This window comes from Giraffa tippelskirchi, chromosome 8 (assembly GCF_054371585.1).
Source record: "Giraffa tippelskirchi isolate mGirTip1 chromosome 8, T2T-mGirTip1v1.2.pri, whole genome shotgun sequence".
NCBI lineage: Eukaryota > Metazoa > Chordata > Mammalia > Artiodactyla > Giraffidae > Giraffa > Giraffa tippelskirchi.
The window spans coordinates 46354456-46381937 of NC_137282.1; the positions used below are offsets into that span (position 1 = coordinate 46354456).

Below are 27482 nucleotides of genomic sequence, written 5' to 3' on the forward strand. Positions count from 1 at the left end.
TGTTGAAAGAGTGTGGCAAGCTATAGGCTGAATATTGGAAATCATATCGTGTGTGCATGTGTGTGTTTTTGAACTCATCGTGGAAAAATAAACACATAAAACATCATAATAGCATCTACTGCACATTGTAATACGAACATATAGAAACTGATATGGACGTTAGTGTAGTAAAGAATTTGCTTTACATTGTGGGCTTAAGAATAAGTGATATTTACACTGCCTCTGATTTTAAAAATAAATACACAAAAGCAGGCACAAAATAGCTAGTAATCTGGTACAAGAGGGACCAGCAAACCATGACAGGGGACACAAATTCAGCCTGCTGTTCGTTTGTTTTTTTAATTCTGTTGTAGTAAAAGTCACATAATATAGAACATATTATTTTAACCATATTTAATTGTACAGTTCAGAGGCAATAAGTACATTGACATCGTTGTGCAGCACTCACCATCATGCACCCCTTGACTTTATTACCTTCCTAAACTGGGACATGGAGCTTCCCAGGTGGCACAGTGGTCAAGGATGCACACCTAGCAATGCAAGAGATCTGACAAATGAGGGTTCAATCCCTGAGTGGGGAAGGCCCACTGGAGGAGAAAATGACACCTCCCTCCAGTATTCTTGCCTGGGAAATCCTGTGGACAGAGGAGCCTGGAGGGCTACAGTCCCGGGGATCACAAAGAGTCAGACAAGGCTGAGCACAGAGGCAAAACTGGACCTCTGTCCGCATTAGACACTAATTCCCCCCTCGCCCGCCTGACTCCTGCACCAGCCCCTGGCATCTACCACTGTACTTTCTGACTCTATGAATTTGACAATTCTAGGTGCCTCATAAAAGTGAAATCGAATAGTACGTGTGTGTACCCAATGTATATTGGAGTGCATTTTTTTTAAGAGTAACCTAATATATGTCTTCCAAACATTCTACATTCCTTTTCCCCCGTGCTCTACAGTAAGTTCTCACTGTCTGTTTTTGTAAACAAAATTTTACTAGAACAAATCTGTACCCATTCATTTAAATCTTGCCTATGATAGTCTAAGCACTGTGGTAGCAGAGCTGTAGTTGCAGCCAACATTATGGCTCTCAGAGGCTGAAACATTTCCTGTGCTGCCTATTACAGGGAAAGTTTGCCAATCTCTAACGTAAGAGGTTTTAAGGAATGAGCTTGGAGGCAGGAGGAATGATTAGAAAATAGTGTTGTTCTCTAATACTCTTGATAGATATGGCATTTGCTACAAGGAGAGGGTGGGGTGATTTGAGAGAATAACATTGAAACATATATATTGTCATATGTAAAGTAGTCAGTGGGGATTTGCTGTTTGACGCTGGGCACCTAAATCTGGTACTCTTTGGCAACCTAGATGGGCGGGATGGGGAGGGAAGTAGGACGGAGGTTCAAGAGGTGGGGGACATAAGAATACCTGATGCCGACTCATGTTGATGTATGGCAGAAACCATCACAATATTGTAAAGTAATTATCCTCTAATTAAAAATGAAAATTTAAAGAATATGCCATTTATCACAAACAATATAATCATGCTTCTTCCCTTTAGGTAAATGATGTTAGTTATCTAATATTCAGCCTCTTTTTCCCTACAGTTTGCTCAGGCTGACACTATGCAGAATTAAATGTTCACTTACTACTATTTTTTTTTCACCTAAAAATGACCATGCAATGTAATTCTAAATAGTAGGTGTTAAGTGAAGGCCAGTAGGTGGAACTTTCAGGAAAGATACAGGCTTTCTGGCAAAAAGACACACCTGGCACGGATATTTTACCCATTGCTATTTTCCTTGTTGCCTAAAGCAGATGTGGTCTCAAAATACAGCAGCCACTTGCAACCATAAAGATGAAAGCCTGTTGCTAAGTGAGATGGATCAGAAAGATTAAAGGGCCCGGAAGGAGGATCCATCTCAGAACTGCTGCTCCAGACCTGGTCTGTGAATCCCAAGAGCTTCCTTAAGAAAGTAAATCTCATCTTTTTATGTTATGGAGTTGGATTTCAGATGCACGCAGCTGTATTCAGTCTGAATTGGTACTCAGACAAATTCTCGGTTTTAACATGAAGCCAGGAGCCTGGCGGGCTGCAGTCCATGGGGTCGCAAAGAGTCAGACACAACTGAGCAACTAAGCCCAGCACACAGCACAGTAACCGAAGAGTTGACTCTAATACTGAATACAAAGGAATGGCAAGGAAGATTTTAGCATCACATAAAAACAATGATGTTGTTATTACAATATAGTTGTATTAAGTTGCTTGATTTGGGAATGATGCATAAAATCATTCCTCTTTACCATCTCTACTGTATAATTGTGATGCTAGATGATTTTGCTGGGGCAGCAGTTTTTCTGTCTGTGGTGAAGCTAATAGTTGATTTCAGATAACTAAATCTTGCTTCCTATCAACTACAGAACTGATTGACTCCATAAAGTTTTGATCAGTGGATCAAAAGAGATTGAGATTTTGAATGTTGACTCTGAGATTTGCAGAAAATCAAAAGTTGATTACTATAAAATATCCAGTTAGTTTTGTTGAAGTCTGAGACCACATGATGCCACAGCAGTTGTGATAAGGATCATTGAAAACAACTCCAAGGAATATTTATTGAGCACTTACTATGTGCCTGACATTGCATGTTGTTTGTAATAATTCCATGCTTGTATCATCTTGAGGTCAGCATTACAAATTATTCTTGCTTTACAGAGTATAGAACTAGTAACATAGAATTAATTAATTTTCCCAAGATCACAGGGTCAGTAAGAAGTGCAAATGGAAAAGATGTCTAAGCTTCAGCTTTTGAGTTCCCATTTTCAGTACAGTTAAAAGAACACAAAATCTAGATTAAGCTATTTGTGGAATAATTATAACAAGGAAAATTGTGTTCCAGGATCCATACAGTTTACTGGGCAAGAGGTAATGGTCCCCTTCTTAATTCATTGGAATAGATTTGATATTATTGTAATGTTCCTCTTGTTCAAGAGATAGCATTTTGCGATGGTTACAATCCCTGGGTTGGGAATATCCCCTGGAGAAAAAAATGGCAACCACTCCAGTATTCTTGCCTGGGAAATCCCATGGACAGAGGAGCCTATAGTTCATGGGGTTACAAAGAGTCACACACGACTTAGAGACTAAACAACATCAACATACCATACAAAGGAAAATTCATCCAATATTGACTGGAAATAAAGGAATAGCTATTCATTTATACCTGAATCTAATCCCTAGGGGGTCCAATAAGGGAATGCTTTTTTAATACAAATCCCTCTAACAACTCCAAAACACATACATCAGAGATAGTGTGGAGAAAGAAATAGTGTGGAGAAAGAAAAAGCTCCAGGTAGCGAAAAACCTTGATAACCCAGATGGTGTGGACAGTGAGGTGAATGGAATAGTCTAGGGCCACTTTCTGGAGTGGAAAGTACCTGTATGAACTGAGCTAAGGACTGGAGTTCAGACCAGGCATGGTTACAGTGTTGGGTGATGTGAAACAGTGTTTTCCCCAACACTTAAGAACAATATGAATGGTAAGTAAATCCACAATTAAGGTATATAAAACTGAAACATTCAATATGCTTATAAAAATGCAACCACTTAAACAAATGTGATGAAGAATTTTTAATGTAAGATATGAATCCACTAGTCAGTAAGAAATAAGATATGAATTTAAATGAATAAACAGTTGAAAATAAAGATATCAAATAATTATGTTAATTCTAATAAGATGAAAGATAATAAACTAAAATACAAACACATAGGGCAGACAAAGTACTAATTTTCTTTACATAAGAAACTGTTTCAGGCTTCCCTGGTATCTCAGAGGGTAAAGAATTCCCCTACAATGTGGGAGAACTGGGTTCGATCCCTGGGTTGGGAAGATCCCCTGGAAGAGAACATGACAAACCACTTTAGTATTCTTGCTTGGAGAGTCCCCATGGACAGAAGAGTCTGGTGGGCTACAGTCCGTGGGGTCACACAGAGTCAGACACTAATGAGCAACTAAGTGCAACAAAAGGAACTGTTTCACTAATAAGAAAAATGCACTACAATCAAATGAGCATGAAGAAATTACATTAGCAGGAGATTCATAGGAAAATAAATGTTAATTATATTAAAACATTTCAAATTTCACTAGTCATTTAAAAACCACAAAGGAGAAAGAGATAACAATATTTACCTATCCAGTATGCAAATTTGATAATTCACAAAATTATTAGTGTGCAGAACTATTAGCAGAAATATTGATTTCCATAGTTTTTTGGAGGGTAGTTTGGCAATATCTATCAAAATTTTTAAAAGAACATATGTTTATTATAGAAGACTCTTTCATAGATATACTGACATGGATATCTAAAGTTGTATGTTGAAAGTTGCCCATTGTAGTATTGTTCACAGAGGTGAAAAATAGAAAACATAAAGTACAGTGAAGTTCTCAAATTATTCTTCATACAGTGGTACCCTAGGCCGGCTTAAAATGAATGAATTTAAACTGTGTATGCTGACATTCAAAGATCCAGAGTATTTTAGTGAGAAAGTTTTCAGAAATCTGTGTGGAATAACATCCTGTTTTTTTTGAAATGAATATGTGTTCCTGAATATGAATGCACACATAGAAATATATGGAGACCACACACTTCGGTGAAAGCGATTACTTCTGAAAAAGAAGGCTGCAATTTTATTTGGTATAACAGAAGTACGTCATGATTCTTCTTTATTAAACTGATATATATGTTATTTATGAAATAATAATAAAAAGTGATATGTGATCATAAAAAATGATAGCATTCACATTTAAAGCTATATCAATTTCCAATACTATAATAGCTTACAAGAGTGGGATAGTTGACAACAAAATTTTCACAATAGGAGGTGCCTAATAAGATCATTGTTTTTACCATATGCACATTAATTGAGTTTTGGATTATCCGGTCCTTAAAAAAAACCTTTATTCCTTAAGCTGTCTAATTCTTCTGGAAAGGAGAGAGAGAGTGAAGGCACTTTGTATGCTTAAAACTGTGATATGGGCTAGTAATAAAACAGTAAAAAAAAAAAAAAAAAAACAAAAAACAAGTGCCTGCATTTGAGCAGGTTGCAGATGTGTAAACAAATTTTCAATATGGCGTTAGATAAGCAAAAAATAGAGGAACAGTACAGTTGGACTGAGAGCCCTGCTTGCAGACAGAGAAGATATCCTCTGACTCTTATATAAAACATGCTTTTTTCTTTTTTTTTTTTTGGCTTAGATGAGGAGGAAAAAAAAATGAATTTTGCATAAAGGGCACATGATGAAAAACATTCCTCTCTCTTCCCTGCGGTGTTAGACCTTGTGTGTGTGTGTGTGTGTGTGTGTGTGTGTGTGTGTATGTGTTTGTGTGTGTCTGTGTCTGTGTGGTTAAGGAGGAATAAGCAGAATCATCATGCAGCTGACAGGTTCCCTGTAGAGCTTTGCAAAATGTGCTCTGAGAAAACAGAGGAGGCAAGAGAAAGCAGCTCCAGGGACCCGCATGCGTGCACGTTTTTATCAGATTGTTGTTTCTTGTATATGCACAGTGCTAAGAAATGGTTGTGGAGCCCTCCCAGTAATTTCTGTGTGTTGTACTGCCTGTGAGAAAAGCATAATTTGGTTGTATATGTCTTGTCAGTGAGTAATAATCAGCAGACAAAGTCTTGACATCCTGGGTATTTTAATAAAGAAAGATGCAAAATAAACTGAAGTGCTTTTTGATGTATGTTCTAATATAAGGTTTTTCTTTATCTCTTGCATTTACACACACCATGTAATTTCAGCTATTATCTAGGGAATCCTATCCTCCCAAAATAGGGTTTTTCAGCATTGCCACTACTAACATTTTGGACTGGATAATTCTTTGTTGTGAGGGGCTGTCCTGTGCGTTGTAGGATGTTTAGCAGCATCCCTGGTCTCTCTACTGGTTAGATTCCAACAGCATCTCTCCTCTTGCTGCCATACTGTGATGTCTTCAGATATTGCCTGAAGATCTCTGGAGGCCAAAATTATTCACAGCTGAGAATCACTCTCCCAAGAAACATGCAACATAAAAGAATAAAACAATTTCAAAGTAGAAACATGAATGGGAGAAATAATGCTTATTAAGAAATAATACTTGCCAAAGAAAATCCCATCATGTTAAAATGCTCATGCTATATACTTGTGACCAAAACCAATTCTATCTGCCGGGTAAGCAGTTTTCATGTTTAGATGTTGGTTGTCATATGTGAATAGATACTTTTATGAAAATAGCGAGGAAAACCACTGCATAAAGTTAAAGTATTTGTGCTTATAGAAGGAGTAACAGTGTGGTTACATGGGAGTCATTGTGGCTCTCATTTAAAAAAGAAAAAAAAACTGCCTGTTTTTACAGCAGTGATTTAAAAATGACCGTTTGGATTATGACGGGTGTATAGTAAGCTATTGGCTATCATTTTGCTTTCTCTTAAACTTATCTAAAAATGTGATTGCCTTCAACAAAATGAACTTATGTGGACAGAATGACATTATAATACCATAGAAGGAAAAGGTAACCTGAGAGGACTATGATAAGGCTTGTATGCATTTTATCAATACACATTTAATATATTTTTATTCTTTTTTTCTGTGGTATGTGGTTTATTATCATTCCAGTCTTAATGATTTTACCATCCCCAATCCATTATAATATAGAAACACTTCTTTAATTTGATTTTCTATGTTTATTAAAAGTCTAGTTGCTCAGAACTGAGTCGTAAAAATATAAAATGATGAAAAGTTAATATTACCAATTGTCAATGGAAATAATTTAGCAGATGCAAATAATTTCAAGGAAGTTAGAGATACCAAGGGAATATTTCATGCAAAGATGGGCTTGATAAAGGACAGAAATGGTATGGACCTAACAGAAGCAGAATATATTAAGAAGAGGTGGCAAGAATACACAGAAGAACTGCACAAAAAAGATCTTCACGACCCAGATAATCATGATGGTGTGATCACTCACCTAGAGCCAGACATCCTGGAATGTGAAGTCAAGTGGGCCTTAGAAAGCATAACTACAAACAAAGCTAGTGGAGGTGATGGAATTCCAGTTGAGCTATTTCAAATCCTCAAAGATGATGCTGTGAAAGTGCTGCACTCGATATGCCAGCAAATTTGGAAAACTCAGCAGTGGCCACAGGACTGGAAAAGGTCAGTCTTCGTTCCAATCCCAAAGAAAGGCAATGCCAAAGAATGCTCTAACTACCGCACAGTTGCACTCATCTCACATGCTAGAAAAGTAATGCTCAAAATTCTCCAAGCCAGGCTTCAGCAATACGTGAACCATGAACTTCCAGATGTTCAAGCTGGTTTTAGAAAAGGCAGAGGAACCACAGATCAAATTGCCAATATCCGCTGGATCATCGAAAAAGCAGGAGAGTTCCAGAAAAACATCTATTTCTGCTTTATTGACTATGCCAAAGCCTTTGACTGTGTGGATCACAATAAACTGTGGAAAATTCTGAAAGAGATGGGAATACCAGACCATCTGACCTGTCTCTTGAGAAACCTGTATGCAGGTCAGGAAGCAACAGTTCGAACTGGACATGGAACAACAGACTGGTTCCAAATAAGAAAAAGAGTACGTCAAGGTTGTATATTGTCACCCTGCTTATTTAACTTATATGCAGAGTACATCATGAGAAACGCTGAGCGGGAAGAAGCACAAGCTGGAATCAAGATTGCCATGAGAAATATCAATAACCTCAGATATGCGGATGACACCACCCTTATGGCAGAAAGTGAAGAAGAACTAAAGAGCCTCTTGATGAAGGTGAAAGAGGAGAGTGAAAAAGTTGGCTTAAAGCTCAACATTCACAAAACTAAGATCATGACATCCAGTCCCATCACTTCATGGGAAGTAGATGGGAAAACAGTGGAAACAGTGAGAGACTTTATTTTGGGGGGCTCCAAAATCACTGCTGATGGTGACTGCAGCCATGAAATTAAAAGACGCTTACTCCTTGGAAGGAAGGTTATGACCAACCTAGATAGCATATTTAAAAGCAGAGACATTACTTTGCCAACAAAGGTCCTTCTAGTCAAGGCTATGGTTTTTCCGGTGGCCATGTATGGATGTTGAGAGTTGGACGGTGAAGAAAGCTGAGCACCGCAGAATTGATGCTTTTGAAGTGTAGTGTTGGAGAAGACTCTTGAGAGTCCCGTGGACTGCAAGGAGATCCAACCAGTCCATCCTAAAGGAGATCAGTCCTGGGTGTTCATTGGAAGGACTGATGTTGAAGCTGAAACTCCAATACTTTGGCCACCTCATGCGAAGAGTTGACTCATTTGAAAAGACCCTAATGCTGGGTAGGATTGGGGGCAGGAGGAGAAGGGGACGACAGAGGATGAGATGGTTGGATGGCATCACAGACTCAATGGACATGGGTTTGGGTAAACTCTGGGTGTTGGTGATGGACAGGGAGGCCTGGCGTGCTGCGATTCATGGGATCGCAAAGAGTCGGACACGACTGAGCAACTGAAATGAACTGATTGCAAATAAAGAGGGAAAAAAACTTGAGATGAAACTATTCTTGTTTTTGGAGTCAGTGTTCAGGTTCATGTGTGGCTTTGGGAAATGAAGAGAAAATGGATAAATCTTATTTGTAAATGGCATTGCCATTCTCAGATGAAATGGCATCTGTTTTAAGATATTTAGTGATATTACAATAGCAAGTATCATTATCACAAAACTAGTAAGGGTCTTTTTTTTTAATTCTGTGTATTGGTAAATGTCTTTTTTTTTTAAACATAATTTTGTCTCTTTTTTTATGTAAGTATACCCACATTTCTGCAATTCTGTTCTTAATTTTGCCTGTAATCAGAAGATTTTAGTACAAAGTTTAAAGCATTAATTTTGTTTCATTGTAATCATCTTAAATTTAAAATATGCTGTATATATAGAAATTGTTTCAAAGAAAACCATACCAGATCACAATCTTGGTAATAAATTTTACATCTTTGTTTTTCACAGAAATATATCTATAAGGAAATAAGTAAATTTCTACCTATTCTCTTCTGTGTGCTAATAAAATATACAATAATAAACTTTACTTTAAAGCATTTTAAAATTGTAACACATTATAGAAATAATTGTTTTTAGTTCATTGGAGGGAGAACAAAATATTTTATAAAATTATGAATATGAAATTTATGAACTCTAATTCAGTGGAGTACTAAAACTTAATTTGGCGTATAAATAGAGGATATTTTACCACATGACCCTTATATTCTGTAAGGTCCCTTGTCTTTGTAGATGTAGTAAAACATCTCTAATCCTTTTCATGTATTTTTTTGTTCCCTTCCAATCTCTAAACCCCAGACCTATTTCCATTTGCAGCTGTGTTCTTTGTTGCAAAGCAACAAGAAAAGACACCAGCTGTGCTTATTTTATTGTGCTGCTTGTTGGGGAACTGATTTAGTTCTGCCCAAACATCTTGGGAGCTTCACCTGGATATCTTCCAGGATTCTAGTAGCCATTTTAAAATTATTACCCTGGGGTATAACTTCAGGATAAGATAATTTCAGTAAAGTGAAGCTGCCATTACAATTCCACATGGTAGATCAGAATGAATATGAACAATCACATAGGACAAGTAATGAATCATATCTTGGAGAAAATTTTTCTTCTTCAATTACTTCTCATAACTTTTCATCTGTATCAGTTAGCTTTTCTTTTATAACAAACCACACCAGAATTTATGGCTCAGAATATCATTCATTTTACATTATAAAGAGAAGTTAAGAAAATCATTCCATTTAAAATAACATCAAAAAGAATAAAATATTTAGGAGTAAATATACTAGAGCAGGTCAAATATCTGTACAATGAAAATTATAAGACATTGAAGAAAGAAATTGAAGGAGACAAAATAAATGGAAAAATATTCCATTTTCATAGATTGTAAGAATTTTGTTAAAATGTTCATACTTCCTAGGGTAATCTACAGATTTAACAAAATCCCTATGAAAACCTCAATATTGTTTTCCATAGAAATAGAACAAACAATACTAAAATTTGTATGGATCCTCAGTTCAGTTCAGTCGCTCAGTCGTGTCCGACTCTTTGCGACCCCATGAATTGCAGCACGCCAGGCCTCTCTGTCCATCACCAACTCCCGGAGTCTACCCAAACCCATGTCCATCGAGTCTGTGATGCCATCCAACCATCTCATCCTCTGTCGTCCCCTTCTCCTCCCGCCCCCAAACCTACCCAGCATTAGGGTCTTTTCCAGTGAGTCAACTCTTCGCATGAGGTGGCCAAAGTATTGGAGTTTCAGCTTCAACATCAGACATTCCAATGAACACCCAGGATTGAACTCTTTTAGGATGGATTGATTGGATCTCCTTGCAGTCCAAGGGACTCTCAAGAGTCTTCTCCAACACCACAGTTCAAAAGCATCAATTCTGCGGCGCTCAGCTTTCTTCACCGTCCAACTCTCACATCCATACATGACCACTGGAAAAACCATAGCCTTGACTAGACGGACTTTTGTTGGCAAAGTAACGTCTCTGCTTTTAAACGTGCTATCTAGGTTGGCCATAACCTTCCTTCCAAGGAGTAAGCGTCTTTTAATTTCATGGCTGCAATCACCATCAGCAGTGATTTTGGAGCCCCAAAAAATAAAGTCTGACACTGTTTCCACTGTTTCCCCATCTATTTCCCATGAAGTGATGGGACCAGATGCCATGATCTTAGTTTTCTGAACGTTGAGCTTTAAGCCAACTTTTTCACTCTCCTCTTTCACCTTCATCAAGAGGCTCTTTAGTTCTTCTTCACTTTCTGCCATAAGGGTGGTGTCATCCACATATCTGAGGTTATTGATATTTCCCCCGGCAATCTTGATTCCAGCTTATGCTTCTTCCAGCCCAGTTTTTCTCATGATGTACTCTGCATATAAGTTAAACAAGCAGGGTGACAATATACAGCCTTGACAGACTCCTTTTCCTTTTTGGAACCAGTCTGTTGTTCCATGTCCAGTTTGAACTGTTGCTTCCTGACCTGCATACAGGTTTCTCAAGAGACAGGTCAGATGGTCTGGTATTCCCATCTCTTTCAGAATTTTCCACAGTTTATTGTGATCCACACAGTCAAAGGCTTTGGCATAGTCAATAAAGCAGAAATAGATGTTTTTCTGGAACTCTCCTGCTTTTTCGATGATCCAGCAGATATTGGCAATTTGATCTGTGGTTCCTCTGCCTTTTCTAAAACCAGCTTGAACATCTGGAAGTTCATGGTTCACGTATTGCTGAAGCCTGGCTTGGAGAATTTTGAGCATTACTTTTCTAGCATGTGAGATGAGTGCAACTGTGCGGTAGTTAGAGCATTCTTTGGCATTGCCTTTCTTTGGGATTGGAACGAAGACTGACCTTTTCCAGTCCTGTGGCCACTGCTGAGTTTTCCAAATTTGCTGGCATATCGAGTGCAGCACTTTCACAGCATCATCTTTGAGGATTTGAAATAGCTCAACTGGAATTCCATCACCTCCACTAGCTTTGTTTGTAGTTATGCTGTCTAAGGCCCACTTGACTTCCCATTCCAGGATATCTGGCTATAGGTGAGTGATCCCACCATCGTGATTTTCTCGGTCATAAAGAACTTTTTTGTACATTTCTTCTGTGTATTCTTGCCACCTCTTCTTAATATATTCTGCTTCTGTTAGGTCCATACCATTTCCGTCCTTTATCGAGCCCATCTTTGCATGAAATGTTCCTTTGGTATCTCTAATTTTCTTGAAGAGATCTCTAGTCTTTCCCAATCTGTTGTTTTCCTCTATTTCTTTGCACAAAAAGCTGCAGTGATCAAAACAGTACAGCATTGGGATAAAAACAGACACATAGATCAATGGAACAGAATAAAGAGGTCAGAAGTACCCATTCATATATGGTTGATGAATTGTTGACAAAAGAACTAAGAATATATAGTGAGGCAAAGTATAGTCTCTTCAATAAATGGTGTCAGAAAAACTGGATAGCTATATGTAAGACTGAATCCCTATCTTACATCAAACACAAAAATCAACTCGAAATGAATTAAAGACAAGTTGAATGTGAGACACAACCAAAAAACTCCTAGAAGAACACATAGTGGGTAAACTTGACATTAATCTTAGTAATGGGTTTTTCAGTCTGACACCAAAAGCACAAATAAACAAGTGAGGCTTTAAAAGGTTTCTGCAGAGCAAATGAAACCCTCAACACAAATAAAGGCAACCTGTGTAGTGGGGGAAATACTTCACATTTATCCTTAGGGTAGCATTGCAGGAGAGTGAGACCAGAAGCTTCAAATTTTTTTGAAGACAAGGCTCAGAACTTCCACTACTCTACTTTTACTGTATTCTATTACTGTAAATCACTTGAAACAATGTTCTGTCAATATTTATTGAATAATTACATGTCAGTCTTTTCTACCTACGCTTATGTCTGGAGAAAAGAGTTTGTAAAAATAAACCACCTTAATGTTTAGAACATCATTGTTCTGATATCTGGTAAAAAAAGAAAAAAAAAGATTTATTACTTTATGGAGCAATTATTCATTTTATTTTCCTATAAATAATCGTACTTGTGTTTCAAGAAAGACCCCAAAACCAATTTATTTTCTCACTTTTATCCAATGATTGATATGATCCACCAGATTGCATAGCAGATTTTATACTGCTTCAGATTCGTTTGTTTCTCCATTTGCTTTTTATGAACATAGACTAGACTTGGAATTCCCCAATAAAACTGCTCAGTTCATTATAGAAAGTACTTCACTGGAATAGATGAATTATTTCGCCATAAGCTGGACACAGTTTATAAAAATTAAAGCTTCACATTATGTTTTTAAAAATACATCCCCAAATGATTTTCAGATGTATGTACCTCGGTGTAGGAAATTCAGATACAAAGTAAACCAATCAGTTTTGGCAATTCTAGATTCAACTTATGTTCAAGTAATTGTAAAAAATGTAATAGGTGAAATTTTTTGATGGATAAAGGAACATTCTGGTGTATAAATTAGCCTTGGAGCTAAATACTCTCTTCATGGAGATAATGTTTTTTAAAAATGCAGCTTAAATTCTTACTACAAGTGAACTGGTCTTGATTTTTTATTACTTACTAGCTTATAGTATGGGCTTCCCAGGTGGCTCAGTGATAAATCATCCACTGCCAGTGTAGGAGACACAGGGGATGTGGGTTCAATCCTTGGACTGGAAAGATCCCCCAAAGAAGGAAATGGCAACCCAGCCCAGTATTCTTGCCTGAAAATTCTGTGGACAGACGAACCTGGTGGACCATAGACCACATGGTCTCAAAGAGCCGGACACGACTTAGCAACTGACCACACATGTGCGTGCTTTATATTACACATTAATTTGAACTTATATCTTACTGATTTGTAGACACCTCACTTTTTTTTATTATTTTATTTCTGTGTCATATGCATCTAACAAACTATTACAAACATGGTACTTAATAGACATTTAAAATCTATATGGAATAAAGACAAATTATAATGTTTTATGGAGGTGAAGAGCTATTATTCTATGTTATATTTTTTCTGTAGTTTTATCACACAAACATATTTATGAATTTCCTTGTTAAAATTATTCTTAACATTTGGAAACATTTACTAACATTTTATATAAATGTATCATAATTATGGCTACTTTATTATTTTTCTTCCTCTCCTTTCTTCATTCTTTCCTTTCTGGAGAAATTCACCAAAACAAAAATCTCATATTAGACACTGGCCACTACTCAACTACCACTTGTAATATTAATTAGTTTATTCTATTGCCCCTATATTTTAATAAAAGTTCATAAATGGAAATTACTATGGAATATTATAAAAATATTTTAAGTGTGAAATTATAATATTAGGACATATAATGCTGAAATTTCATTCTAAAAACTCATGTGCAGTACATTTAACCTCACCTTTAATTGAATTTGATTTCTAATTTTATTTTGAAACTCAACTTTCTTTTTTGAGACACTTTGGGGTGGTTTTGCCATTTTCTAGCTGTTGGGTATAGAGTGAAAGAATAGTAATCAGCTATAGAATAAAAGCATAGTGATCAGGAGTTGGGTGAACGTTCATTGTTCAGGTATACAGAGAAGGTTCAGCATGAGGTATGGAGAAAATGCCCAGAAAATGCCCAACAAAGAGGTCCAGAATAAATCCCCAGTGCCCAGAAAGCAGGAATACAGTGATTATACAGCGATCAAGGCCAGAGGAGTCACAGTGACCACGTAGATTTCTGCTCTGTCTACCAGGTGTCTTTGTTCCCATTGGTTTTTGGGGCCTCAGTCCATGATGGTCATAGTCACCTGTTCTTGGTCTTAATTGCAAGTCCTTTTGTGATCCACTGAGTTACTCTCAGATAAATTTCATTTCCTATCTTAGTAAATGGAAAATATTTTCTTGCTCTCATAACCTGGTGTGGGGAGAACTCTGTGAAGATCAGTCGAGACCTTTTATCTTTCATAAGCTAAATGGCCTACCTCTTTATTTTTAAAACATTTTGTGCTCTTTATTGTGTTGAGGTATGTTCTCTTTACATGTACTTTGTTTAGATTTTTTAAAGATGAGGTAATGTTGAATTTGTCACGTGCCTTTTCTGCCTCTACTTATTTGATTTTTATTCTCCAAAGTGTTAATGTGGTTTATCACATTAACTGATTTGCAAATATTAAGCTATCTTTGTGTTCCTGGAATAAATCCCACTTGATTGCAGTATATGACCTTTTTAATGTATTGTTGAATTTGATTTGCTTATTCTGTTGAGGATTTTTGCATTTATGTTCATCAGTGATATTGGTCTATATTTGTGTGTGTGTTTGTGTTATAGTTTTCCTCTCTGGTTTTGGTGTCCAGGTGATGTTGACCTAGTACAAACATTCCTTCATCTTCAATTTTTTGGAATAGTTTGAAAATGATAGATATTAATTTTTCTTTACATGTTTGGTAGAATTTACCTGTGAAACTATCTGGTCCCGGACTTTTTTTATTATTATTAATAATTCAATTTTGTTACTAGTGTTTGACTTGTTCATATTTTGTATTTTTCTTGATTCAGTCTTGGAAGTTTGCATATTTGTAGGAATTTATCTTCAAAGTTGTTCAATTTGTTGGTTTATAACTTATAATATTCTCTTATGATGCTTTCTATCCCTGTGGTATTGGTTGTAATGTCTCCTTTTCCATTTCTGGTTTTATTTATTTGAGTGTTTTTATTTTTTTCCTTGACGTGTCTGGCTAAATGTTTATCAATTTTCTTTATCTTTTCAAAGAATCAGTTCTTAGTTTCATTGATATTTTCTATTGTTTTTCTAGTCTGTATTTCATTTATTTCTTCTCTGATCTGAATGTTTTCTTCTTTCTACTAACTTTAGGCTTTATTTTTCTTCTTTTTCTAGTTCCTGTAGGTGTACGGTTAGGTGGTTTATTTGAGATTTTTCTTGTGTCCTGAGATAGATCTTTATTGATACAAACTTCCCTCTTTGACCTGCTTTTACTGGGTCTGCTAGACCTTGTTTTTCCATTTTAATTTGCCTGGCTGTTTGTGAGACCCAGTCATGACTTCTGTAGGCACGCTGTTGGGCAGTACTGACCCCCAGATTGGCTGACTGAGAGGTGCATCGCCGCTCTCATCACCACCACCACGAAGGTGGTGATGCATAGGACTGGCCTCACCATGAGTGGCTGGGAGGCCTCACAACAATTGCTGGTGTGCTAGGCTGGACCCCACAGTGTGAGCTGTTTTGGAAAGTCTTTGGCAGAGCTGGAGACACATACTTGATGGGGTAGAGTGAGAAGTACTTTGGAGGGGTGATGGTGTCAGTCCACAGGGGAAGACATAGGCAGGATCCATGATGCTAACTAGTTTAGTGGAGAGTGACAGAAATGGTGCCCACCAGTGCTGGGTCAGCTAGATGGAAGGAGAGTTAAAAAAAAAAAAAAAAGATGCCCACCAGCATTTCTGTCCCTGCAGAAAGTTCCACCTCCTCCATACCTTCTCAGTACATGTCCTAAAATTAGTCAGTGAATTTCCTCCTCACATGACCCAGGCACATTTTAAGCTGCTGCCTCTGATCTAGGACTTGAGGTGAGTTTGTATGGAAGCTCTTCAATAGTGATGTCTCAGTTTCCTCTGGCTCTCCTAGACGGAAGCCCCACGGGTTTTCAAACACAGACATTATGAAGGCCTATCTTCTCCGTGAACTTCTCCCAGACTGGTGAGCACACTGTGGGGCTCATGCCTCAGGAAAGTTTGTGAAGTTGTGATATTCCTCTCACTTGTGGATTGCCACACTGGGGTGTAGGGTTGACTAGATTGCATCTCTATCCCTCCTATGGTCTCCACGTGGACCTTTCTTAAATCTTTAATTGTAGAAAATCTGTTCTGCTAGTCTTCAGTGAAAGTGAGAGTCGCTCAGTCGTGTCCGACTCTTTGTGACCCCATGGACCCATGGAATTCTCCAGGCCAGAATACTGGAGTGGGTAGCCTTTCCCTTCTCCAGGGGATCTTCCCAACCTAGGGATTGAACCCAGGTCTCCCGTATTGCAGGTGATTCTTTCCCAAATGATCTAGTCTTCAGGTTGTTCTCAAAGATAGTTGTTGTATGGTGGTGGTGGTGGTAGTTTAGTAGCTAAGCTGTGTTCAACTCTTCATGACCTCATGGACTGTAGGCCACCAGGCTCCTCTGTCTATAGGGTTTTTAAAATAAGAGTACTGGAGTGGGTTGCCAGGCCCTTCTTCAGGGGATCTTCCTAACCCAGGGATTGAACTGCCCTCATCTGCTTGGCAGGCAGATTCTTTACCACTGAGCCACCTGGGAAGACAGTTGTTCTACATGTAACTGTAATTTTAGTTTGTTGGAGAAGATGAGCTCAGGATTTTTATCCTCTGCTATCTTAAATCTGCTATTAAATGTTAGCAAACCAATCCTAATCTGACTTTGCTATTGAGCTCTTCATGGAAGAAAATTAGTATTGAATTTTTGATAGCATGCTGAATAGTTGGCAAAGGAACCATATAAGCTATGATTCCATTTACCTGAGGCCATCACAATGGAATGTTTCCCCATTCTCACTGATGTGTTCATTAGTGTTTAAGTCTGACTAAATGGTCTCATTAAATCTTCCACTGCTGTTTCACATAGCACCGTGGAATACTGGAAAATTTGTGCTCCTTCTATAGAAGTTTATCACAGCATGAAATGCATACATGACAAGGGAGAAGCAAACACAAATATAAGAATATATACTTTTTGTTTTACCCAATTGTTTGTGGTAAGTTGTTCTAGAAACAGAAAGAAACTCAACAGGTGCATAAATGCACATCAGTAAACAATATGGAATATCATATGACTATGAAAATTATATTTACCTAGCTGGCATGGAAATTACATGAAAGAAAAAGTTCTTTTATTACAGAAAAAATTGTATAGAGTTCTGTTTAATATGTACGCAACTACAATATAGACCTTTGAATGAGTGGAGACAGTTATGAAAAGACATGTCAGACATTTCTAACATTGCTTTTCTTAAGAGGGGTGGTTAAAGGAGTTTTATTTTTCTTGCTAAGATCATATTTGACTTCTTGAAGATATTCTGTAAGATAAATGCAATTAATAATAAGAGATTGATTGAGTAGGAATTTTCTGTTTTGTCCTTTCAGTAAAGAGGTATAAGAGCACCTGTTTGGGAACTGCTTTGTTGCTTTGTAAATAAATTTACACTCTGGCTCATAGTCTGTGTGATTAAAGTAGCTACTGAGATAGCAACTGACAGAGTCACAGAAAAGTTGGTAATTCCAAGCAGTGTTTAATAAGTCTCTGCCACCAGGTCTAATCTTCAGTCTTCATATATATACATGTCTCTTATGCAAGAGACATAAGAGATGCAGTTTCAGTCCCTGGGTTGGGAAGATCCCATGGAGGAGGGCATGGCAACCCACTCTTGCCTGGAGAATCCCCATAGATAGAAGAGCCTGGGGGCTAGAGTCCATAGGGTTGCAAAGAGTTGGACATAACTGAAGCAACTTAGCACTCATTAAGGAGGATTTTAATTTTATATCTGTGTTGTTATATTTTATTTTTGGTTACTGTAAAATATATACACTGGGCTATTATAATGTTTAAAATAAATTTTCAGCTAACTGGTAAAAATAAATTGGAGTTATTTCCTCAATAATTGAAATCAATGTCAACTTTAAATATGTTCATATACATAATATAGAGTAATAGCATATATATTATCTTTTATTAAACTCCTCTGAGACATTATTACCAATTTTTGGTAAGCAAAGAAGGATGAAATAATTGTCTCTGGTATTCTATTCTGTAGTAGATGTTTTGTTGTTTATTGGTTTTGATTTTATTTTTTCTCTTGTTATTATTGAATTAAAATTTAGCTGAAATATAAGGTATTATTCAGAATAATGCTGAACTTGTTAACAACTTTTATTTTTTAAATGGAATTCTTTTCCTAAGTGGAAATTTATAAATTGAATTTTTGATGAGAAGTTGATATAAAATCAGCAAATGAAATGGACTTAATTATCATATATGCTAAACTAGGGAATTAAGTATTGGAGTGTTATGTGCTATTTAAATAGATAAATAGACAAACTATATATACATATGTATGTTCCAGCAGGTTAAAAAACATTCTATTCCAAAGTTTATTTTGCATACAGAAGACAGCTTTTTCTAGGCTTCCCAGGTGGCACAGTGGTAAAGAATCCACCTGCCAGAGCAGGAGACACAAGAGACTCAGGTTCGACCCCTGGGTTGGTAAGATTCCCTGGAGAAGGAAATGGCAACCTGCTTCAGTATTCTTGTCTGGAAAATTCCATGGATAAAGGAGCCTGGAAGGATACAGTCTGTGGGGTCAGAAAGAGTTGGACATGACTGAGAACACACACACAGGCAGCTCTCCAAGTGATGTATTTTGTCAGCCTCCAATATGTTAAGTGATTTCTAGTTATTGATTGTGAACGCACACACACTCTCACACACACACACTCACACACACACACACCTAGATTCCTATTTGAAAGTAGTAACTATAGTAGAATCAAATACAGAACCTAATCATCATATTTGGTATCATCATTATTCAGAAAAGAAGGGTAGTTGGGGAGAAACCTGTTAATACCTTCTGTCTGCATTAGAGTTCAGTCAGGAAAAATCAGATCCACTGTCATTTAGTTCAATAAAAGGTACTGAATTGATGGAACAAGTTAAGAAAATGGTAACAGAAACAAAAACCAAATAGTGGGCTGTGAGGCAGCCACTGAAGCAGTGAAGCATCAGTAAGCCTGGGAAGGCGATGTTACCTGACCCCAGCAGCTGGGCTTTCCCATGCTCAAACATGGGAAACACTAATCACTGATGGATGTTAGATTTCTGCAGAGCAGAATGGGGTAGGAAAGTAATGTGAGCACAGCACGCAGATGCATCTAGAAGATACATAAAGTTGGTGGGATTACGGCAGTCTAGTCACTTTTTACTGCAACCATTTACTCTGTACAGAAATCAAGAGAATTGTGAGCATTCTGTAAGGCTACAGAAGACAACAACACTGTTGTTGGTACTTGGAGGTTGCTTCTTCCTAAGTATTTTACACACACCTTCACCTGACAAAATATATTTACTGGCTTGGACTTTGGCTATGGTTTGGATGGGAGTGAGGGTGAGGTATAATGCTGCCTCTCTTTAAGTAGATGCATCTGGACAGCCATTCCATTCCACCAAGCAAACAGACAAGAAAAAGGTAGAAGATATTATAACTATTATCAACTAGATATTGTATTATCAACTATACATTATCAACTAGTTATTGTAACTATACCCACCCATGACTGGATGGGGCAATGGAGTATGGAAAAGAATATCACATAGGAAAACAGTAGGACCAGCTTGAATTCTGCCTTCTCAAATGGTCAACTATATTACCTTTAGGAACCTCAACGTTCCCATCTGTAAAATGGCATTGAATGTAATTTTCTCAATAGATGCATTTTATTGTTATATTAAATGACATATAGCAGAGGGATCCCACATCCTTGGCACTATATACATATTATTTCCTTATTTTTTTCATTTATGGTATATGATTAAAAGTTTACTTGAGTAATACCAAATCTCACATTGGGTAGTTCCATAAAAAGGATCTAACCAAATCTAGTTGAATCTCTACTTGAAGTCCAGGGGACTTCCTGACAGTCCAGTGGTTAAGACTTCACCTTCCAATGCAGAGGGTTAAGTTTCAATCCTTGGTCAGGGAGTTAAGGTCCTACTTGCACCCTGGCCAAACAGCCAAATCATAAAACAGAAATATTATAGCACATTCAACAAAAACTTAAAAAAAATCAGCCATATCATTAAAAAATCTTAAAAATAAGAGACTATACAAAAAGTAGCAATAGCCATGACTGAAAATATATAATTAGAATAGTGAATTTTGCTTTGTTACCCAGATGTTTCAGAAGTGTACTTACAGAGGATTTTTTTTTTTTTAATCCAATGACTCTTGGGTGACTACTCAAAGCTTTATAAAATTACACGATGGCTGAATACTATGTTATTTCTCCTTTGGTGAAATTACAGTCCTCCTGTGTAGAATGAAATTTAAGTTGTATCTTGATGATTATTACTTTTTCACAGTCCCTGGAAAAAATCTTTGGAGAATTAAGCCTTAAGAGATTGCTTCAGAGAGCTCCTCTCAGCCTTCATAAATCTCCGGCTTATTTTTACTCAGAGTTCTTGCTCAATGTTAAGTCACTCGAGATTTTAACAGAGCTGTGAGCTCTGACAAGTCACGCATAACGATTTGCAATCTCAGAGAATATTTGCTTGGTATTAAAATGCCTTATTAAATATTTCAAATTGGTCTTTAGAGGCTTTTGGGAAAGTCCACTCTGTTTCTCATTGATAGGTAATGTTACAAAATGTGTGCTATTTATAAAACAGCAGTACAAGAGGAAAGCAGATGAAAAGAACGACACAGGGCAGTCCCCAAAGGAAACAAGACTTGAATTTTATTGTAGAAAAGAGATCTTGAAAGCTTTTTTATGTACTTGAAATCTTTTCAGCTTTGTTTCAAAAATCAACTGAGAGGCTATAATCCCTAGCATGGGATTACCTAAGTGTGCACTGTAGGAAACATTTAATGTGAAAATAAAATAAATAGTACACTAAATAGCCAATGAAACTTTAAAATGCAATGTTTCTGTGGTTATCGTTTTTAATGAAAACAGTTGTAAAAATGAAAGACAATTATGTAGCAGTTTTTAAAGTTTTCTTTGATTGGAAGCCAATTATTTAGGGAAGGGACTGTGAGTTTAATATCTATTGACCAAGCCCATATAATAATTTCCAGAGAAAATTAGATACTTATTTTAATATTCTAGTAGAATAATGGACTTCTAGGTATCACTTCCCATATTTTTCTTTGGGGATATAGCACTGTAGAGGATAATAATAATCCTTTTGTATTATGTATACAGTTAGAGCCGATAGCATGAACAAAGAAATTGAATGGTCCAACGTGGAATACTTTTCTCAGACATAGATATAACATACGGGTTTTGTTTTTTCATTTAAACTTTTCAACCAGGAATAAAAAGTCTTCATTAAAATAACCAATATAGTTAATTAACTTACTTAGAAAGGCCAACAGTTGGATCACTAGCAATGCCTAATATTTCAAAAATTCAAATAACATTCATTTCTACCTAATTCTATTTGTGAAATTAACTTTTGATTTTATCTCATTTATGATGTATCTGGCATCAGAGAGGATATTATCATTTTTTCTTGGCTTTTGACTTCAGACTCTTATCCAGAGTCAGTTAAAGAACAACCGCAAATTCTGAGAATAAATGTTGTTTCCTCCCACTATAGCTATAACACGATGTATCAGTTTGCTAGGACTGCTAAACCAAAGGACCACAAACTTAAAAAATAAGCATTTAGTGTTATCACTGTTCCTGAAGTTAGGTGTCTACAGTCTAGGTATTAGCAGGGCCGTATTCCCTTTTAAAGAACTGGGGGAGGGTCTTTTCAAGCCCTACCTCCAGCTTCTAGTGCTCTGCTGACAATCTGACTTACCTTGTCTTGTGGAAATATCTTGATCTCTGCCTTCATCTTCACATAATGTACTTCTTGTGTGTGTGTGTGTGTGTGTGTGTGTGTGTTTATGTATCCATCTTTTCCAAGTGTCTTAATTTACAAGGACAGCAGTCATACTAGATTAGTAGCCCAAACTATTGCAGTATGACTTCATCTTAATTACATCTATAGGGACCCTATTTCTCCTATTAAATGACACAGTGATAAAGAATCTGCCTGTCAATACAGGAGGTGAGAGAGATGCAGGTTGGATCCCTGGATTGGGAAGATCCCCCAGAGTAGGAAATGGCAATCCACTCCAGTATTCTTGCCTGGAGACTCCTATGGACAGAGGAGCCTGGCGAGTTACAAAGTCCATGGGGTCACAAAGGGTCAGACATGACTGAGCATTCACGCAGGCCAGAGACAGATGGAGAGAGGTTGGGTAAAGTGAACCATGATAAATAAACTGCTGCCTGATAAGCAAGCTCCTTGCCCAGGTCAGCAATCTATTGTGTAAAAAAGAGAGCTGATGACTAAGACGAAACACTGTTTCAGTTCATTTCTGAAATTTTATGAAGGAAGTAGGGGAAATATTTATGAGGTTCAGTTTTATATGGTTCCCAGGCGGTGCTAATGGTAAAGAATCTGCCTGCCAACTCAGGAGAGGCAACAGACCTGGATTTGATTCCTGGGTTAGACGATTCCCCTGGAGTAGGAAATGGCACCCCAGTCCAGTATTCTTGCCTGGAAAATCCCATGGACAGAGGAGCTTGGCTGGCTATAGTCTGTAGTGTCTCAAAGAGTCTGACACTATGGAGCATCACCATCATCACCATTTAAGCAACGAGAATTTAAAAATGTAACATATGAACTTAGAGGGAAAATCATTTAACTCATAACACACACACTAAAGCAGTCTGTTTTTTTATTCTTTATATATTAAAAAGAAAAACTTCCAAAAGTAACAATAGTTCTTAAAATGCTCCCACCAAACCTCCAAATAAATAAGAAAATAAAATAAGTATATGTTTTCCTTTTGGTCTAAAACCTCTTGGTAGGGAATCTTTGAACAATTGAGTAAACTCAGGATTTATTTTCCACCCCTGCTATTTAATTCTATTCTTGATATGTTCAGGGCAGGCTGACTTTTGGTTGAGCTGTGCTATACATATACCCATGTTCCCTCAACCAGCAATCTGTTTACGCAAAGTGGCAGGCTGCTACCTTCAGATGCCACCAAAGAACAATGATAGAGGACATTTACTGTTCTTTGCTTTATGCACAGCTAGGATTGCCCGAAACCCATGAGACCAACTGTTCTGAGGTGTCTGTAGTTGATAATTGCCGTATTTTTTGAATTAGGGTGGAGAGTTAGTATATTTTCTTTCTTTCCCCTGGATCTCTTTTCTGCTCTGCCCACTTCTTTTTTTTTTGGTACTTTCAACCATCACTTAGTCAACACCACCAGGCTACTTTTATTTCTTTTATTTCTCCTTTTCTCATTGTTCTCTCACCTGTCACTCCATTCATGTGTCTCAGCTTTCACCTAACAAGCCTGAGCTTTTAAAGACAGCTCAAGCCTAGCAGAACACTCTTTTTCTTTCCTGTGGTGGTCCAGCCTATCACAGTAAATGAGGTATAATCTTGAAAAATTTGCCTTAACCAGTTTTTTCAATGGGATGGCTCCCTTGGGGTTGCTTTTAAGACATTAACATTATTTAGACCTAAATCAGTATTGTAAGGCCACAGCAAGTTTTAAAAACTGAGAATTTTGTAAGTGTGGTTTCTTAAAAGATAGCCATTATTTTACTGCTTTCTATCTATACTTCTTTTTTTTCTCCTGACTCCTGCTGCTGCTGCTGCTAAGTCGCTTCAGTCGTGTCTGACTCTGTGTGACCCCATAGACGGCAGCCCATCAGGCTCCCCTGTCCCTGGGATTCTCCAGGCAAGAACACTGGAGTGGGTTGCCATAAAATAATTCCGATATGCCCAGTATGATCACCATTTTTTCTATAAGATCAAAGATTTGGCTGGTATAATTTTGCGATATTTTGGACACAGTATGGGCTTTTTATCTTTTTAGAGTCTGACCCAGGTACCTACTATAGATTTTAATTTCTGCAATTTAAAAAGGTACTAAATGAAAATACCTCCCTCCTATACCAATGTTTTGGAAAAATACCTACCTACTGGTTTTCTCTGACCAATTGGAGAGATGAATATAGGTACTGAGCAGGTGTTAAAACTCAACAGCAAAAGTCTTTAATGTTCCACGGTAGTAATTATTATACTTAATGATTGACGAGATCATCTACATGTGACTAGCTCTGGAAAATTTATCAAGCCAGACACTGTAGTGCAATAGTAAAAAAAAAAATCTATTTAGATGCCAAAATCATGGCATTTTATTAAAAGTCTGTATATACAGTTATCCTTCAGTATCTGCAGGGAATTTGTTCCAGCACTGCCATGGACACCTGTAGATGCTCAGGTCCTTTAGCTGGCCCTCAATATTCATATCCATGGCCCCATATCTAGAAATTCAACCACTGCAGATCAGAACATAGAACACGATCAGCAGTTGGTTACATTCGTGGATGTGGAACCATATATTTTTGTTGTTCAGTCTCTCAGTCATGTCCCACGCTTTGCAACTCCATGGACTGAAGCACTCCAGGCTTCCCTTTCCTTCACTATCTCCCTGAGTTTACTCAAACTCATGTCCATTGAGTCAGTGATGCCATCCAACCATCTCATCCTCTCACCCCCTTCTCCTCCTGCCGTCAATCATATATATGAGAAATCATATATATGGAGAGCCAACTGTACATGTATGATATGCTAATAAGGGTTGTCAGATGAACTTGGCATTCTATATTAACCAGTTCTGTACCTTCAGAGGATCTGTTTCTAGGATCTTTTGAATGTACAGAACTAGTTTTGCTTAAAGTCGTGTCTGAATTTCAACATGGAAGTAAAAACTTTGTAGTTAAGCAGATAATAGACCCTTTATAGATGTGTTGGACCTAAACCATTGACTGAATTACTAAAATTAAAAATTGAAAATTGTCAGTAACCCCAGCATTGTTCAAGACTCAACTGTACACCCTCAAAATGCTTTTGATTTTCCCCCTTCCCCCACATGTTAACACCAATATGATTCTTGAGAATTGACCCAACCCACTCTGATAATATGAAGGTTAAAACAGACCCTTCATAATGGTATCATCACATAAAGAATCATATTAAAATAACTGAAACCCAGTGCTCCATCCTGGGTTCTCATTTAGAACAATTGGTTGCACAGAAAGAAAGTGAGGACCATGTTTGAAGGATGATCTAAGAAATATAAGAAATTATCACTTTCCACAGATGTTTCAGCATAAACATTTTTTTTTTTCTGAATACAAATTAATCATGTGCTTAATCATTTGTTTTCCTGAATGCACAGGTACCTCTGTTCTACAGGTGACAGCCACTGATGCAGATGACCCTACCTATGGAAACAGTGCTCGGGTTGTGTACAGTATTCTCCAGGGCCAGCCCTACTTCTCCGTAGACCCTAAAACAGGTTAGTACTTTTATGGATAATTGATGTACAGATGCATGCTACAAAAAAAGAAAGCAATATCTTCATGTCTGTATGCACTTCTACATTAGACATTGTTATTTTAGAACTTTAAAAATGCCCTCAGTTTTTCCAGGACAATGTGATTAAATAATTGAAGTTAAATTAACTGTCCTCTTTAATACCTGATTATCCATCATTTATACCCATACCAGTAAAAACTTTTCATTTTTGCATCTTTCTGTTACATTTAAATAAATGCTGTTTAAAACAGACATTACATAACACTTCAGTCTTAAAGTAGTGTGTTATGTAAATGAAATTAACTGAGAATAAAGCCAAAGACATATAAGCATTTGTCAAAGAAATATATGAATTCTGCTCTATTTCTTCTCTTTTTTGTAGCCAAAATAGTCATATCATATTATATTATGTGATGCCAAAATGGGAATGAAGGATACTTGATAATTCAGTGTAGGGCTATGTTCTAGCAGCATAATCTATAAACCACAAAAACTCATGGTCTTATCAACAAGGAGTTTGTGAATAGAAATTTGGCTAAAGATAAATGTAAACCCATTTTTAAAAGTATCCAAATGTTCAGTATGAAATGGTTCAAGTTTAATAAATAGTTTCAAGAATATACATAATCAAGAGGTATAGATGGACCAGAGAGAGGTCTAGGATGTTCCAGCAGCTTTCTGGATCCTTTCTGGTAATGTGAGATCCATTCTGAATCTAGTTAACATGTGGGTTCTTTAAGTAAAGGTCACCGCCAGATAACTAATGCAGGGGTATTCATAAATATCTCCTATCATCATATAGTTACATAGCATACAATACATTTTTCAGGGAACACTGCTCAATAAGTCCACATTACATTTATTAACCATTGTCTCAGACAGTGAGGTACATTAACTGAAGAGATGCTATGGACAAGCTTACTACAACAGTTAATGCCATTAGATTGCTGGGAGAATTGTCATTGTCATGTTTACAGGAAAATGCCTTCTTTCTTTCCACGGTGTGCTCCAATACAAAGTGCGCTGGGCAGGAGGAGACCTCAGACACACTGTCTTAACCCTTTAAATTCCCATCACTTAAGAAGAAAGCAGTGAAGAAGGTGTAAAGATACAGATATGTAAATGAAGAATTTCACATATATACCTATGTATATATCCACATATGCATTATAATTATAAAATAAATGAGATAAATAAAAATTGGGATATAATAGAAATAAATAATATAATGTGACCTAGAGTGAGCATGCAAGCTCTTATGTTAATAGTACCAAGGTATTACTAAATATTTAGAAATAAAAATGTTTATCAGCCTGGTAATCAAAATTCTGGGACAAAAATATACATATATTTACGTTGTTCTGATAGAATACTTCAGAATTGATAGAAAATATTTTTTACTGAGATATATTTCAAGTGTAACGCTGTGTAATTAAAGGGGTACAGCCGGTTGATTTAATGCATTCCTATTTTGTAATATGATTGACATGCAGTCATAAACATTCTTAAGCCAACCCATTGTTTGACAATAGTGTTTCTCATTTTGTGGTAATTTCCCAATAACCATGATTGTTTTATATATAAAAGATGTGTATTTCTCACTTTAAATATACATCTTCCTAGAGGAAAGAATCGAGGAGACTATGTTCCAGTTACCTCGTCTGAGGCTTACACACACACACAAACACACATGCATGCGTGCTTACACGTGCACGCATACAATTTATTCAATTAATTGTCCTTTTAGAG

General features: G+C 36.9%; 1 protein-coding gene across 3 annotated transcripts in view; it reads left to right on the forward strand.

Moving 5' to 3' along the window:
* The window catches only part of CDH18 (cadherin 18), a 647409-nt gene that overhangs the window by 397676 nt on the left and 222251 nt on the right, over window positions 1-27482 (forward strand). For all 3 annotated transcript variants that reach the window (XM_081524342.1, XM_081524344.1, XM_081524343.1), the window contains one exon: window positions 25594-25713. In XM_081524342.1, coding sequence (XP_081380468.1) covers window positions 25594-25713 — 120 coding nt within the window. The remainder of the gene's footprint in view (window positions 1-25593; window positions 25714-27482) is intronic.